The sequence below is a fragment of the Ammospiza caudacuta genome, chromosome 3, assembly GCF_027887145.1.
Source record: "Ammospiza caudacuta isolate bAmmCau1 chromosome 3, bAmmCau1.pri, whole genome shotgun sequence".
Taxonomy (NCBI): Eukaryota; Metazoa; Chordata; class Aves; order Passeriformes; family Passerellidae; genus Ammospiza; species Ammospiza caudacuta.
This window is the reverse complement of record NC_080595.1, coordinates 51,714,728-51,731,850: the sequence shown is the minus strand read 5'-3', so window position 1 is coordinate 51,731,850 and position 17,123 is coordinate 51,714,728. Positions and strand designations below refer to the sequence as shown.

At 35.9% G+C, this 17,123-nt stretch overlaps 1 protein-coding gene across 1 annotated transcript in view; it reads left to right on the top strand.

Annotated features, from left to right (window-relative positions):
• Positions 1-17,123, top strand: part of ADGB (androglobin) — a 97,507-nt gene that overhangs the window by 22,962 nt on the left and 57,422 nt on the right. Inside the window, exons 7-11 of the mRNA XM_058801473.1 lie at positions 805-891; positions 2,430-2,641; positions 12,630-12,724; positions 15,109-15,283; positions 16,011-16,101. Of these exons, the coding sequence (XP_058657456.1) occupies positions 805-891; positions 2,430-2,641; positions 12,630-12,724; positions 15,109-15,283; positions 16,011-16,101 (660 nt within the window). The remainder of the gene's footprint in view (positions 1-804; positions 892-2,429; positions 2,642-12,629; positions 12,725-15,108; positions 15,284-16,010; positions 16,102-17,123) is intronic.

The window sequence follows — 17,123 nt, the reverse complement described above, 5'->3', positions numbered from 1 at the left end:
GGCCTATGATGCAGTAATTGACAATTATGGCTATGGGTTCCTATGAAATGATGAATGAAGATCAATAGTTTAAATGAATAAGTTTGAGAAAATAATTCAAAACACACATCTGGGTAGTGAAGCTTCCCTGTTTTTGTCATATCAAGTTGTGTTTGTCAGAAGACTCATCTAAAGTATGTTGACACAGGCTAAGGAGTTGCCAAGAGGTGCCTGTTAGGAAACTCTGTTTGCAGGAATGTGGTTGACATACTGCATTTCTCCAGAGCACAAGGGTTAGCCATACAAGTGCTGGCATCTTTGGCCTTGGTCCTCTCAGGAAACCTCTCCAGAGAGTAGCAGGCTGTCAGTTTGAAAGAGTGAACTTTGCTGGAGTGGAAGGGAACCAGCCAGAGTGAACCAGCTTGTTCAGAATAACCTGGGAGCTAGAGAAGCTGCTAGCAAATGGAAGTTATAGAATCATAACCCGGTTTTAGCACAAAGAATTTCAAACCCACATCTCCAACCCTGCAACTGTGTGCAAGTATACATTGTATGCTTGCTAACAAAGGTGAAAAGAGTGCCATTGTTCCAGAGGGAGCACTAAAATAATGGACCTGATGTGAAGGCTTTGACTTTGTAGGGGAGTAGTCAGCAGTGGTTTGGAAAACTCCTAAAATTGCAAGTAATTACTTGTTTTTCATCAAACTATTCTGTGTATGATCTTATTCCTTATTACATGGTCTTACTACAGAAAGCAATGTAGACTACAGAGTTTACTGTAGTTGGTAACATTATAATTGTAAAAAGTCTGCTTTTGTCTTATAGTATATATGCAACTGGAAAAAGAGAGATGGAGGAATTTACAGTTCTGCAGACACTGACTGGATGGATACCAGAAGTTATTCCTATCCAGTAAGTTCTTTTGTTAAACAATTTATGTGTCAGTTTTTTAATATTTAATTCTGTAAGGCATTATGAAAAATAAAGCTGAGCCCTAAAAGTTCTTCACCATCAATTTTGAAAAGTGAATGGTTTATAGTTCAGACACTTGGGTAATGTACCTTTGAGAAATGCAATTTTATTGTGTTTTTCTTTGTAAGTCATACAGTTTTTTGTAAAGCTATTTATCATGCTGATGCCTATTCTTTATAAATTAATTTAACTGATATTAAGCAGCATAAGGAAAACAAGGTTAGAGAAATCTGTTGAATTTAGTATGCAGTATTAAAATGTCTGCTGATAATAATAATTTTATATCTGAATATACCATAGAAAGTATATATCATGAATACGAAGTAATCAGTGTCAGCTAGTATGGTGTTTCCACCCTTCAAATTGTAACAGTTGACAGACTTCTAGTTTCAACCAAAAATAGTGTTTCCTACCTACCTACAATAACATTTTTCTTGTTTCCTGTGTGTTTTATGTTCATTTTTTATTTTTAAAGAAAGACATTCTGATTTTCAGGTTGATATTCTTTTTACTAACTTAATTACCCAGATACTGATACTAAAGTTTTAGATTTTTTCTTTTGAGTTACACTTTTTTTTGCCTTTTGATATATAAATTCAGATGAAAATCTAGATAACAAATAGTTGTGGTTTATATATAATTTACTTAGAGATACTTGTTTATTTATAACCATATTTTGCTAATAAATAATTCCAGTCAAAGAATATTTTATTCAATTTTTCAGTAATTTTTATGTCTCAAGCTACGCTTGCAATTTCGGTTTTTGATATATTTGTGTCCTACAGTAGTGTGTATGTAGCTCATGGACTTAAAAATCTAAGTAGCCTAAATTTTATTTCTTTCTATAGTTAGTTTTACAACTTTAAAAGCAAAAAATAGTATTCACTTACTACAAATACATTATATCATGGAATATGAGAATGTGAATACTACAGAGTCTTTGGAATTGTAGTCTAAGATGACTTTGTCTCATTTTACAATCACTTATTTTATTTTTTAAACAAAAGTTGAATGCAGTTAGCTTGAATGAGACTCTGCATGACCCTGTTTGAGATTATTTCTGGAATGACTTTCTGTGGAAGATTAACATGACTGCAACTGTTACATCATATCAAAAACTTTCCAGTTTGGAAGTACCTTTGGGACGCTTTTTAATATACAGAAATAGAATCACACTATTATATGGTGTAGTTGTAAAGTAGTCTGCAAATTTCTCTGTCACAACTTGTATCTACCAAAAATCTTGAGAAAGGATGTTTTATTTGCATGCATCTCTAACCACCATCTCTTTTTTTATGGGCCTTTCATAAGCTGTCTCAACAAATATTTCTGATACAGAGGGTGTTGTATCTTCTAAAATAACTCAGTAGCATTTTTTAGAGTTGGACTGTCAGTTGTGGTATAGTGCTGTCTAAATTTCTTCTCTTTTTTGGAAATATCCCTACCATTGACATATGCATTTGTGTTTTCTCTTAAAGGCTTGAATACTTGGACAAAGTTTGGGGCTTTTTGAAAGAGATTGTGCCAGAATTCACGTTGCCAGAGAGAAAGTCTCCAGAACTTGAGATTACTCAGGATGATACAAAAACTGAAGAAACCAGAGACTCAGAGTTAAAAAGTGAACAGTCATCTGTGAATAAGCTGCCAGATTCAACTGAGAGAGCAGAGACAGCCGGTAACATTAGCAAAGGTCTGTAATTTTACATAGTCTAATCTTTGTAGGCCAAGCTTAAATAAGGTTAACATTATCTCTGTTTCAAATAAGTATATTTTGCATATATTGCCACATACAACTCTGTGGGTTTGTTGTTTCGCCAAACAGGTTGCAATGATGTATATTCAAAATACTTTTATTTAGCTATAGATGTCATGAAAAGCAGTACTAGTCTTTTATTTTATAAAACTAGTTTCCCCTTCTGGCAGAGATTTTTTCAGCTTCATGTTACAGGCATTTCTCTAAAATCGAGTTCCTTGCAGAGAGATACCAATCAGAGAGGTCACAGCTTCTCCAAAGGCAACACTGCTCTGACCATCAATTGATTATATATTTCATAATGGGTGTTGTAAAGTGTGATTATCTATGGAGTTATGACAAATATGTTCTAACATCTACCTGCATTTTTATTTATTGCAATTTTTATTTTATTCTGTTATGTATATGCAATAATTTTCTTTAAGAACAGTTAATTCTATTTACATTTAAATTTAAAAATTTAGATTTATAAACCAGTTTGTTCCAGTATATTATTCTTCTTTTTTTTATTTGAGAATGAATTTTCTTAGTTGCTGTTTTTAACTTGAAGTCATGAGTGCGATTTCACAACACTTCTCATGCTTTTGGAGAGTACAAATCACATGCTAAAATTTCTATTTCTTCCTAGATTTTCAGAAAAATCACTGACTTCCTCGCTTTGAATCTAAATACTATGTCCCAATGTCTAAAGTGTTATAAAAGTCTTAGAAGTTACCTGGCTGAGGTAGTATTCTCTCTTCTTAGGAAATCCTGCTATAATTTTCACCCAGCCATCAGTGGGGTAGATATTTCAGAGTTTGGAATGGACATGTCAGTAGCAATAGCACTGTTGTTCGTCCAACAGGGTGCTGTCATTTTTTTCCCTTAAAACTAAGTAAATGTAATCATGCCTAAGACTTAAAAATTCATTAGTAACTGAAATAGCTAAGAATCAGGGAGCCATTGTGTCTGATACAGCTCTGTAATCTCCAACTCTGAGGCTAAAAGCTTTGTTGAGATGTTCTGTTGATGTTTGAGATTAATTTTTGGATGACACAAAGCCATCCATGTCACCATGAGAGATAAGGACCTGGGGATCCTGGTGGACAACAAGCTGTCCCTGAGTCAGCAGTGTTCCCTGAGGGTCAAGAAGACCAATGATGTCCTGGGATACATTAAAAAGAGCAAGGGAGCTGATCCTGCCCCTTCCCTCAGTCTGTATCTGGAATGCTGTGTCCAGTCCTGGGCTGTTCAGCACATTACACACATGAAGCTCCTGAGTGAGTCCAGCAGAGAGGGCAATGAAGATCACTGGGAGACTGGAACACCCTGACGAGGCAAGCCTGGGGAAGCTGGGCCTATTCAGCTTTGTGAAGAGACAGCTGAGAGGGGACCTCATCAATGTGTATAAGTATCTAAAAGAAGCGTTCCAAGAAGATGAAACCAGGCCCTGCTCCATGGTGCTGAACAATATCAAGAGAGGCAATAGGTGGAAACTGGCGCACAAGAAGCTCCACCTGAGCATGAGGAAGTACTTCTTTACTGTGTGAGTGACTGAGCAGTGGAACACATTGCCTGGAGAGGTTGTAGATTTTCCCTCTCTGGGAATGGCTTTAAACTGGAGATATTCAAGAACTGTCTGGATGCAGTCCTGTGCCATGTGCTCTAGTATGACCCTGGTGGAACAGGGAGATTAGACCAGATGCCCCACTGTGATCCTTTTCCTCCTGAAGCATTCTGTGATTCTGTGAAGCTGTATTGTGCAGCTGACACAAAGGAAGGAAGGAATGCCGTCCAAAAGGACTTGGACAAACTTGAGAATTGGACCCATGAGAATCTAATGAGGTTCAGAAAGTCCAAGTGCAAGGTGCTGCACCTGGATTGAGACAATCTGAGGCATGAGTGCAGATTGGAAGAAGAACTGAGAGCAGGCCTGTGGAGAAGGACATGAGGGATCTGGTGGACAAGAGGCAGTACATGAGCCAAGAGTGTGTGCTCACAGCCCAGAAAGGCAGTTTATCCTAGGCTGCATCCAAAGCAGTGTGGCCAGCAGTATAAGGAAGGTGAGTCTCCCCCTCTACTCTGCTCTTGTGAGACCCCAACCTGGAGTGCAGCATCCAGCTCTGGGGTCCCAGCACAAGAAAGACGTGATCCTGTTGGAATGAGTCCAAAGGAGGGCTACTAAGATGATCAGAGGGCTGGAGAACCTTTCCTATGAAGGCAGTCAGAGAGCTGGGATTGTTCAGCCTAGAGAAGAGAAAGCTTCGGGGAGAACGCCTTATAGCACCTTCCAGTACTTAGAGGGTCCTACCAGAGAGCTGCAGCAGGACTTTTTACAAGGGCATGTAGTGGTACAACAAGAGTGAATGGCTTTAAACTCACAGAGAGCAGGTTTAGATTGAGTGTTAGAAGAATACCCAAGCAAGATCTGGTTGCCCAGTACATGGAAGAGGTCTAGGCCAGGATGGGACTTTGAGCAACTTGCTCTAATGGAAGGTGTCCCTGACCACAGCAGGGGGGTTGGAACTTTAAGGTCCTTTCCAACCCAAGCCATTCCATGATTCTATGATTTTTTTTTAATGCATTTAAGAAGTCTTTTCCTGTAAGTTCTAAGACTTCAGAGAATGTTTGGTCTGTGGGAGACTTTCTTCTTCCATGCCCATTGGGAATCTATGCATTGTCTATATGACTTTGGGGTTTTTTTTGTAATTACTAATGCATGAGAGCAAGGATAGGAAGAAAATATTTGGCACAGTGCCAGAAATACAATGATTTCTTATATTGCAGTAAGGACATAAAAATTGTGCAATAACTAAAAGATGGGACTGAAGCCATTCTGGCTCCTTCTCAATAAATCTTCATTTACATCTTAAAGACTACTTTTTATTTTTATTTATTTTAATTAAATTACATTAGTTTTTTTATTGTATCTAAACTCTTGACTTCAAAGAGTTTGTGATTGATTGTTTTTAAAATTTATCTAAAATCTTATTGAAGCATTTGCACTGTACTACATTTGATGACTGAAAGTTTTTATCTTAGAAAGAAAAATATTTAATCTTTATTTTGCTTAATAGAAAAAGCAGAGCAAAAAAAAGTAGGAAAGAAAATAAAAGGAGGAGAGAAAGAAAAAGGCAAGTCTACAGGAAAGTTGGCAAAAGCCCAAGGCCTTCAGGACTTAACTGAAAGTAAGTCCTATTGTTTTGAAGATAAAAATACAGACAGGAGTTATATGTAAAGCAAAAGTATTTGCTTTAATTTTGTTTTGAACTTAACTGGGGGGAGGTTGTATTTACTTTTGGTTTTATTTAAATTGTAGTTATTTATAGCTCACATTACACACTGAAGTCATTCTAATCTATTCTGCAACATAGATTAAAAATAATATATTGCAGTACTTTGTTTTAGTGGCAAACTGTCTTACAGTTGTTCTGTGTTTAAAAAACAGCAATCCTTCCTCTTTTGTAATTTATTTGTTCAATATCCACTTTATACACAAAATTGCAATTGGAAAAAGCAGGAATGCTTCTTTGTCAAAGGGCAGGGGAGCCCAGGCGGGAGGGGTGGAAGAAATGTTTGTTAAAATTCATTCCATGATGTAAATATAAATTTTTTTAAATCTTTGTCCAGGAAATACATAGTGGTGAATTTGATTTCTGTATTGATATATTCGTAAGAGCATAAAAATTAAGTAAATTCTTGCTTTGTGCATTTATATTTAATGCTGAAGCAAAAAAACAAACAAAAAACCTCAAGGAAATGCATTTTAAATCACAAGTAAATACTAATCAGACAGCTAAACAATCAACCAAGAAATTTCAAATTTATTAGCTTAAACTATAGAAGATTTTTACAAATGTACATTATGCTTATATGCTCTTGACTTTGCGTATGTTTGGATACATGTGGCATTTCCATGTGACTAGCAGCAAAAACCATTCTTTAACTAGAATGATTTGCAGTTGCAAATCAGTAGGTGAGAATAGGTATAACATCTTCCTAAGGGAAATAACTGCAAAGTAAAAATGAAATTTACTACATAAATGGTACTCCTGCTTCTTGATTTGAATCCTGATTAAAATTAGTGATTTAAATAATTTTAAACTGCAGCAAACCAAGATTATGGTTTGTCTTCAGCAAATAGATTTATTTAAACTCCTGCCTTATATACCACTAAATGAGTTAAACAGCAGTAAATTTTAAAATATATTGCAGGAATGTAGTTTGTTGTAGTGCAGCAGGTGTGGAATAGGAAAATGAGGTGTTTCATGTGAATATAAGTACAGTGACTAAGTAGTACTCAAGCATGTGATGGAGAAAAGAAAGCAAAAGGGAAGTAAAAGGATCTAAGATATGTATTCTACAAAGTGTGCAAAAGGAGTGAAAGAGCATTTAAAAAAAAGAGGCAGTGCTTCCATGTGAAAAGCGACATGATATTTAGATCTTTATCCTGCCACTTAAAGCACAGTTTATGCTTTTTTGTGAAAGACAGATAGTGTCCTGTGAAGAGGTTATTTAGAAACATTAATTCAGGTCTCAAGTACACAGGTAAGAGAAATCTTTTATCCTAAGTTTGAATCAAAAATGACTTTTGGAGAAGAGTAAGTGCTAGGTATCTTTACAGTAACAGAGCAAATTTAAAATTATTAGACTGAAAGGAAAGAAAAAAGGAATTAAAGTTTGAAATAATACTGAATTATGATGCATTTTTGTTGTGAGAGTGTAGCCAAAAGAGGGAAATCTTGCAGGCTTTATGAGACACGTGGTCTGCAGAGTGTCCCAGGACAGTAGAACTATTGCCGTGCATAAAATAACATCTCAAACTAGGTCTTGATTCAGTCGGACTCCAGAGGCAGCAGTTGTGAAAAGTTCCTGAATTGTTCTGGTAGAGTTTTGTAATAAGGACTTAACTTAATATAGCAAAATTTTTTTCTTTTCTTTTTTTTCTTTTTTTAATCATTTTAAGTGATTTGAAAAGTGGTTCACTCCCATCATGATAAAAGTGCTTATTTCCCAGCTGCAAGCTTTCACTCTACCCGTTGACTGTTGATTTCAAGGAAACTTCTTTGTGATAAATATGGACTATTTCTAAAGAGATATTCAACTGCTCCAGATATTATTTATATTTGACTTTTAAAATGGCAAAACCTTCTGTATTCATTGCATTGTATATTCATTGTATTTTATTCATGACACAGTGAAGTACCAGTTACTGCTAATTACTTGGAAACTTCTCTTGCAGGCTTTTGATTTTGTGTGGACTATAATGTTGTCATGGATTGATGCTGTCTGGCAGCTAAGCCACCACCCATCCACCTGGTCACTCCCCACAGTGGGGCAGAGAATGAGGACTGAACCCTTTGCCCACCTTCAGTGTTCTTGCTGGGGTGGTGGAGTGAGAAACAGAGGATTTATTGGTGTGTGAGCTGAGCTCAGCAATCACTGACATACTATGTGTTTCCCCCAGCACTTGGGTGATGTACCTAAAACAGCACCACAAGGGCTGCCCTGATGAAAGCTCAATCCCAGCCAGATCCAGTACAAACATATGCAGTTCTGAATCACTTGCACAGTCAGACCAATGCCTGCTGCACCCCACAAACACAGTGTGATCATTGAAGCACTGAACTTGGATCCAGCTGAATAACAAGCCCTTGATATGGTCAGTCTGAACTCTTCCTGAGAGCAACCAACTTAGTCTTTGATAAAGGACTTATCTGAATCACTTTGATCTGACTTTATCAATCAGTCTTTGGGAAGTTCTGGCAGACAATTCATGTGTTCCTACTCATCCATTTTAGTATAAAAATCTGTACTTTTCCACTCAGCAGCTTTTTCTTCTGGTAGCAACGCTTTCATGTGTAGGGTATCCCCCTGTTTTATGAGCAATTTTTACACTGAAATTATAAGAAATGATGATTGATATGATATGATATGATATGATATGATATGATATGATATGATAGATATGATATGAGATAAGGTACTGTGAGGTGAGAGTCTGAAGTGACACAGGGTCCCCAGGCAGGTGCGAAGGAGAGCTGCTTTATGGTAAAAAACAGGAAATTTGTGCAGTCAGGCCTTTATCAGTTACATACTTTTAAATCATAACAGACATAATTCAACCAACCACCACACACCATGGTGTGAACACGTGGTGGTGACATACCTTGTTTTTCTGCTTCTAATTCAGCTGAGTCTCTTTTCCATAGTCCTTTTCTGCTTAGCTTAAGTACCCGGCCTGAGCCATGATTTTACCAGGCCTTCCCTTTGTAAGGTTTTACCTATATGCAAAAAGGTGCTCAATCACCTTGTTCCTATAAAGAATCACCACTTTGCTTGTATTTAGGTTTCCAAACTACTGAGTTTCTTAATAATTTCTGAGCTGCTGGAAAGGGAATGCTATTCCATTTGAAAGGTCATTAGCTGGGAATTTGGGAGTTTCTTCTACAAATTAGCCATGTATTTTGCTAATCTCATTGTACCTTGATACAAATTCTGTAATTAAAGACAATATCTTCTATGTCACAGAAGTGTTGAGATTATTATTATACTTAGAAGTTTCTGAACTCAAGTAGATCTGCAATCATCAGAGTCAATGAGATAAACATCACATAACTGTAACATTTGAGATAAACATCACATAACTGTAACATTCTTATAATTTTTCTTTTACCTATTCAAGAGTTTTCATTTACAAGATGGATTGAAGCCTAATGTTTTGGTTTTCAAGTGCATATCATCATTCTATGATATTTATGTCAATTCTGAAGAGCACACAGTTTGTTTTTCTGAAAACTCAAAACTTCCAATATGCAAAGCTAATCCAATATGCAGAGTTAACATCTGAGCTGCAGACCTGATGGTCGGATAATGAAAGCCAACTGTTGTGTTTTCATAGAATGGTCTGGGTTGGAAGCAACCTTAAAGATCATCTAGTTTCAGGCCTTTGCCATGGGCAGGGGATACCTTCCACTAAGCCAGAGTTCTCAGAGCCCCCCCATGCAACTTGGCCTGGAACAAATCCAGGGATGAGGCATCCACAGTTTCTCTGAGCAACCTATTCTGGTGCTTCAACATCCTCACAGTAAAGAATTTTCTTTCTTCATCTAAGCCTGCCCTCTTTCAGAGGGGTCAGTTAAAACAATTGCCCCTTGTTCTATCACTCCATGGCCTGAAGAATCTCTCTTCAGCTTTCTTGTAAGCTCCTCTTTAGATACTGGAAGGCTACTGTAAGATCTCCATGGAGCCTTCTCTAATCCAGGCTGAGCAACAAAAACTTTTTTAACCCTTCTTCATAGGAGAGATTCTCCAGCCCTCAGATCCAGACCCACCTTTGCGGTCTTCATCTGCCATCATTAGTCCTTGGAAAGTTATACTACATCATCAACTCTTGTTTGATAGATAAATATTTAAAAGAAACATTAAAAGTGAGAAAATTCTTTGCAAGTCATATGTAAAACATATGATAAACAAATTAAAATTGTTAAGATCTATTAAAATCAACAGTTTTAATTCCTGACCTTTCTTTTTAAGTGACTGGATGTGTATTTTACATCAATCAATTAAAATCTTACTTTCCCTTCACAAAGGGACTGAAGAAATTTTTTTGGGTTGTTTAGGACTCATTCTCTGTAAGAGAATTTGCAAAGCTGCAAGTGCAAAACATAAGTATTCTTACATACTTATATTTTATAAGTATAAAATCAGAATTTTTTAACAAAGCACTGCAGAATTCCTATATCCACACTGATGGATAGAAATAATAGGCTTTGCTGAATCTGTTTTGTTGTACTGTGTATTATAAAATTTTTCATCTAATAATGCAATTTTATCAAGCTATCAGTTTTAACTAGTTTCCCCAAATACTGAATCCACACTAACCATCATTACACTTGGTGCCAAATAATTTGCATACCTCATCCTCATTTTTTGTACAGTGAAAAAAGATCAAATAATATGCAATTTTTAAGTCTACTGGCATAATGTGCTAGTATTGTAATAGTATTTTTAAAGTAGATATGATGTGTCTGGTTAATCCTTTGCATGCTCTAATAATTTGTTAATTGCTCTTTATTGTCTGCCCTGACAACATTTTATTTCATAACCCATCTGGACTAAATATGACAGCTTTACATTCCACCTGGTATTTGATTAAATACTTTTATTTCAGAAATACTTCTCACATGCAATGAGATTGGTATGCCTTGTGGCACATAGTGTTCTGTAAATGTGCAGGACATCATAGCTAATATTGCTGTGTTTGTAACATATCAGATATATTGGTAAGGACTGATATTAATGTTAATTATAGCTTTGCTTTTGAATAAGTTGAAACCCACAACTCACACAAGAGCTGTGATTAACATGGGAATCACAAGCATGCAGTGAGAAAAACTAAGAATCAATTGGAAAATAACACTTGCTTGCCTTTAGCTTATATTTAATTGGATAATTGAATTCCTGGAAGAATATTTAAGATGCAATGATATTATACTTTCAGAATAAAATTATGCATACCCTCTAAATAAATAGATTTTAGGTCTGATAAATCATATTTTCCTGATATTTGCCCATTTATATGCAGATTGCTTTGTTTGATTTAATTTCACAGAAAATACCTATTCTAAGTGCAACTTCCAGTTGAATATTTATTAAATATAGGCAGCAATTATCCTGTATTTGAGGTTAAGCTGAAGGGAACAATGACAAATACAGATAATTTTACTGGAGTGTTAGATGAGAATAGAATCAGAGACTCATTTAGGTTTGAAAGGACCTCTAAGTTCATTGAATCTAGCTGTTAACCTGTACTGCAAGCCCACCACTAAACCATGTTCCTCAGTGCTACATATACATATAGTTTTAATACCTCCTGGAATGATGGCTCAAGCACTTCCTTGGATAGCCTGCTCCAATGATTAACATCTCCTTCTGTGAAGAAATTTTTTCCTAAAAAACATTCTGCTGAAAAACAGGTGTCCCAACCTTGTCTCCAAACTTTCTGAGATGACTAAGGAAAAGTAGAGGGAAATAGATACCTACCTTTTTGAGATGTCTTTTTGTTAAAACCAGAAATGTATATTTCAAGTATTATGTTTTAGACTTTTAATTTCCCTTCTGCATGAATGAACTGACTACCAGACATCTTTGTCTTCTCTTCATGATTTGGGAGTTAGCAGTGGCTTCTTTCACAGGTAAGAGTAGGAGATGATCGTGTGGTTGCCTAGTGCAACAGATTTCTGGGGTTAACAAAGTGAATGTGCCCCTGCTTCTATTCCTTGCCTATAACAGAATTACAGGCACACAATTCTATAAGGTATCTGGGATAAGAGCTTCATACTTTCTGAGGCAGCCATCATTACCTCCATTTTTTCGTCTGCTTGACAGAAGTGAGAGCAGCTACCCAGGTTTACAGGCACTATGTTTCTAAAATTACTTATCTCTATCTCCATATCCCTTGGCAGCAATGGCCAGAGCTCTGGCCATTGGATCCTTTTGTTGGCAAGATCAAATTTTGCCTTCACTGGTGAGAAGCATTTAACTAGTACTGACCAATCAAAATGTTTTTGCTTCATCTACGTGGATTGCGTGTATTGTTTTCTTTATGCTAGTATCTACCATTTTTAAAATTTGAAATAAAACAAAAAAATGTTGAAAGCTACCTCTGACCTGTCATATTTTTAAATTGTATTTTATGTTACTATTTTATGAAAAATAAGTAAAATATGCAAATGCTGTTGACAGTTTAAATGACGTGTTTTTTCTGTCCATGGTTTCTATTCAAAGTGCATTACAATGAGCTCTTCTTTTGAATAAAATAACAGTCAGATAAAGAAAATAGTAATAAAAAAAAGGCAGAGAAAGCACAATAATTTAGTGTGAGCTACAGCTACATTTTTTACTGTTTGCCTTGTTCTAAAGCATGTTGATGTTTTCTGTGTAGAAACACCCCCACCACCGGAGCCAGAAGTGGTGGCGTACGCAGCCTGCACACCGCTGTACTTGTTTGAAGAGGACATTTTTTCATTAACACGAATGGTGAGATCTGTGCTCTCAGGACAGGAAAGCATTAGTTATTTTGTTATCAGAGTGTTTCATTTTGTTGCAACAATGTTGTAACTAAAAGAATACAATTAGCACAGTGAAACAGCCGCTAGATGATGACTGTCAGGTAAATTTATATTTTGGTACTTCTGTGTTCTGAACATGCGTTTTCCTGCCAAAGCTTGCTGATTTTACTCAGCTTTCCTTCACTTTCCTCAGGATCCCAGAAGCTGAAGTCTCCTGGGAGAGACTAGATGTGGACTAGAATATGTATCATGATGAGATACTTTTGAATGGAAAGTCTAATTATTTTAAGGGCTATTTGAAAAACATGAATTTTAATTTTTTGAAGACTGCAGTTAAGATTCCCTGATATGCATTTTCCAGTATGTTGCTTGTTGTTATAGCATGTTGTAGAAATACCATGTTTATATCAATTTCTGTCATTAGTGTTGTAACTGGTAAAAAGCAGCTGGAAAAAGTGAAGCCCTTAACGCAGCTGGGGTAAATTACCACTTAGTAACTCACACTCCTTAGAAAGCTTTTTATAATGCCAGAACAGGCTTTCGTAAGTTGATTATTAACTAGGCTTCCTTTTTTTTTTTTTTTTTTGCACATTTAAATTACATCTAGCATAGTTAGAGCATTACATTTTAAGCTGCCTTCTCAGGAAACTGGTAAGCTTCATAAAGTAAAGAAATTTCCAGAAATGCTTTAGTGCACTTAATTCTTGCACTATTTTTTTTTAATTGTGCTGTGTATTTTAGGCAACTTTGTAGATTAACTTGTTATCTGTGATATTGTTTTAATTTATTTTAATATAAGGTCTCAGTCAATATTTTAATATAAGGTCTCAGTCAATATTGTCTCTTTGCTAATAATAAGTAATGCTAGTCGTCAAAAAGCAAAGTGGAAGCAGGGACATGGGCCTGTATCTTTCCTGCCAACTTAACATCCTGAGTCTCAAACTCGACTACAGTCTGTTGGGATATAGAGATTACTGAAAAAGAGGTATGGCAGACCAAATAGGATGAGACAGATGAATCTATATGTCTAAACTAGTTTTTTAGTAAAGACTTGACAGAAAAATGGAAGTGGACAGAAATTCAATATAGAAGTGTAGAAGATTTCTTATGGATAAAAACCCCACCATATTCAAGGGCAGACAAAAACTACACTGATTGCAACAAAGTCTAGAAAATTAATTCACTGGGATAAGATTTGCTCCCTAAACTTGGAAAAAATTTTGTCATTGACTGCAGTTGTGCCAGAATTTCCCTCATGAATTTTTGCAGTACCCCTTTTAGCTTTACTTTCTAGTGTGGTTTTCCTTGGATTGTTATGTCTTGAATTTGTCTTAGTTTGCTCAAATAAAATGAAAAAAAAATTTAGTAATTGAGTCATACAAGTCTGTAGTGTACTCAACAGAAAAATTCTCCTTTATGATGCCTAACTGGTTATCTTCAAAATACATTTCAATCTTTATAAGATACTGTGGATGTTTTAACTGGCATTTTTATTTTAAATTGTTCCCCACTCTTCAGCTAACTGACAACCACAACATTCTTCTCTACAGAGCTCATAAATACAGAACCAAACGAACATTTTAAAATTAGTAGATGCAATCAGAGACTTGCTGATTAGTATTTTGAAGAAATAAGTTATCAGTGATTTATTTAGAATGTAAAAGAAAGTGTGCTTTTAAAATTAAAATTATGTATAAAGTCTTCTAACGAAGCTTTCAGGTGTGATGTTAAGTACTAGACCATTATTATTTTAGTGGGAAGAGCACCACTCGATGTCCACATCTAAAATTGCTCTTAAGTCTGTTCCTAAGGGCATTGGTATATAGGTCAACTGAAGTGTCTTTATTGTGTTTTATAAATGGGCCATCAAATAAAAAGCCTAGCTTTAGTGTTGTGTTGGTTCAAAGCAATACGTTACGGAGTTTTTACAAATTATCTAAAGAACAATTGATTTTAGAATTTTAACACTCTATAAACTCAGCATGGAGTAAGGACTTTTTCTCCCAGAAAGTGTTTTTAAGGATTATTATTCAAAATAAAATATTGTGCCTATTGTTTTCTTACATATTCATTCTCTTCACTTGTATGTTATGGTTATATAAATAAGTTAAAGAAGTGGTGAATCTATTATAAAAAGTAAAATGCATGTAAACACTTCTAAGTATACTTTTGGTGCTGAATATCAAATTCCAATCAGCATGTTTTTGGATAGTCTTGCCAGATTGACTATATTAATTTTATTTGTTATACAAGCTATTACATTCCTTTGTGTGCATACTGTTCTTGTTTGTTACACCGATATGAGGAGAAAGAAGATCTGAGCCAGTCAGGTTGTCCTTCCATGTTTTGTAGGCTGATTCTTCAGAGAAGATGAGGCAATATGGGCTTTGCCATATACATAGCCATCCTGTCCTGATAACTAGAACAAGGTCCTGTCCTCTGGTAGCACCTCCAGTACCACCGGCACTTCCTGCTTGGAAGCTTTTCCGTCCAAAAAAGGAAGTTGTTCTGAAATGTGAACCCCCAGGTCTGTCTACTAAAACTCCAAAATAAATTTGTAATTACGTTTTAATTATTTCAGGACCATACTTATCATCTGTTAGCTTAATTTCAGTTGAACTCAATTTTGTATTACTTCCTCTTAGCCATATTTCCTACATGCTTTAAGAAGTGTCTTAATTTATGTTGAAAAAAGCACTCTAGTGGAGCAAATTAAGAGAGGATGTTATCAAAATAACACAGAAGCTCTCTGAAGCAGAGCCATGAAAGCTTCTGAACACCTTTTAAAAATTTAAAGTGTGTGACTAGTCCTGCTACATCAACTCACGGGTTTAGAGTAATTTTTTTCTAGGGTTGTCTGTACTGCAAAATGGAGTTAGATGCATGATATGAGATGATAGCTTGAGCATGAAAGTGTTGCAGGCAGGCTAGCAAAGTATACTGGGATAAGGAAGAGGAAATTGGCAAAGGCAAAAAGTGCTGCCATAGTTGTTTTGAGCTACCCTGGACAACTTTGCATATAAGTTGGCATAATTTAATACTTTGCAGGCTGAAGAACTGAGTGTAATGCATTTATTTTTTCATTATATGTCAGCTAGAACCACCCCTGTGTTTTCTGTTCCATTCAAGTGCATGGGATGATACTTTGAAAATTGTTTAGGGGTGACAAGTCCCCATTGGAAATTATTTCTCAACATTAATAGTATTAATTACTTTTATGAATGTAAATATTTAACAAGTTGCTTTTTTCCCAGAGCCTGTGGTAGAGAAACATGAAAAATTTGTTGAGATTGCTAGCCTATTTTTTAAATACAAATTGGATATTATCAAAATACCAACGAACACGTAAGTATATAATGTAGTTTCAGCATTAGCATTACTGTGAAAGTGCAATGGCTCTTTACTTGTGTCACAGGGATAAACTGCTCAGATCATGTCTGAAGCACATCAGGACAAAGCACTCTGTTGATGTATTGGTGTCGTGTAATTAAGGACCTATCAGTGAACTGTACATTTAGGATCCATATTGGCAATACAACAGCTAAGTTGTATACTAGACGCTTACAAAATGCTAATAAACACCTAAAAACTTCTGAACAGCTTCCTCTAGCTAATCCCAAGATGGTCTAATCAGGCACACAGGTGCATACGTACACAATTGTGTTCACCCTCCAGTCTTTGAGGCTTACAAACAACTCCTGTTTTGGGAGTGCAGCACACACTTCTGTTGGAGATGTGAATCTCTGGGCTTAGCTTTTGTCCTTACAATCTGCTCATGTCTGCACTGCTGAGAAAGTGTCCCAGGGAGTGGACATGCACACTTGTCACATCCAGGACAGACAGTCCCCTAGGTAGATGTACACTTCTCAGGGCTTCTGACATTGGAGGACAGGGAATGCTGTCAGGCAAAGACACATTGCCAGATTCTCTACCCAGTGGGCCCAAGGATGTAGAATTTTTGCTAGATTACTTCTGCCAGAAATAAGAATATTCTTTGAAGTATTTCAAATTTTTCTTCAAACTACTCGTCTTTTTTAATTCTAACATATTACAAGGAAATAATTGGCTAGCCAGTCAGTATTTTCATAGGCATCACAAGTTTGATATGGAACACAATGTTTATGAATAAAAGAGGCTGTTCTCTGTTCATGATTGTTACAATAGGCCTGAGAGTGCAAGTGAAAATGCTCATGGTCAAAACAAAGCTTTGTATAAATGCCTTGTTTGGAAGACTGTTTGGAAGTCCTATAAACCCTTGAAAACTAAAGTCTTTGTACAGGGTGTCTTAGAGAAGTTTCAGAAATTGTTGTATACATGACTTCTTCTTAATATTCCATGCTCAGAATAGTACTTGCTCCCTGACAAGA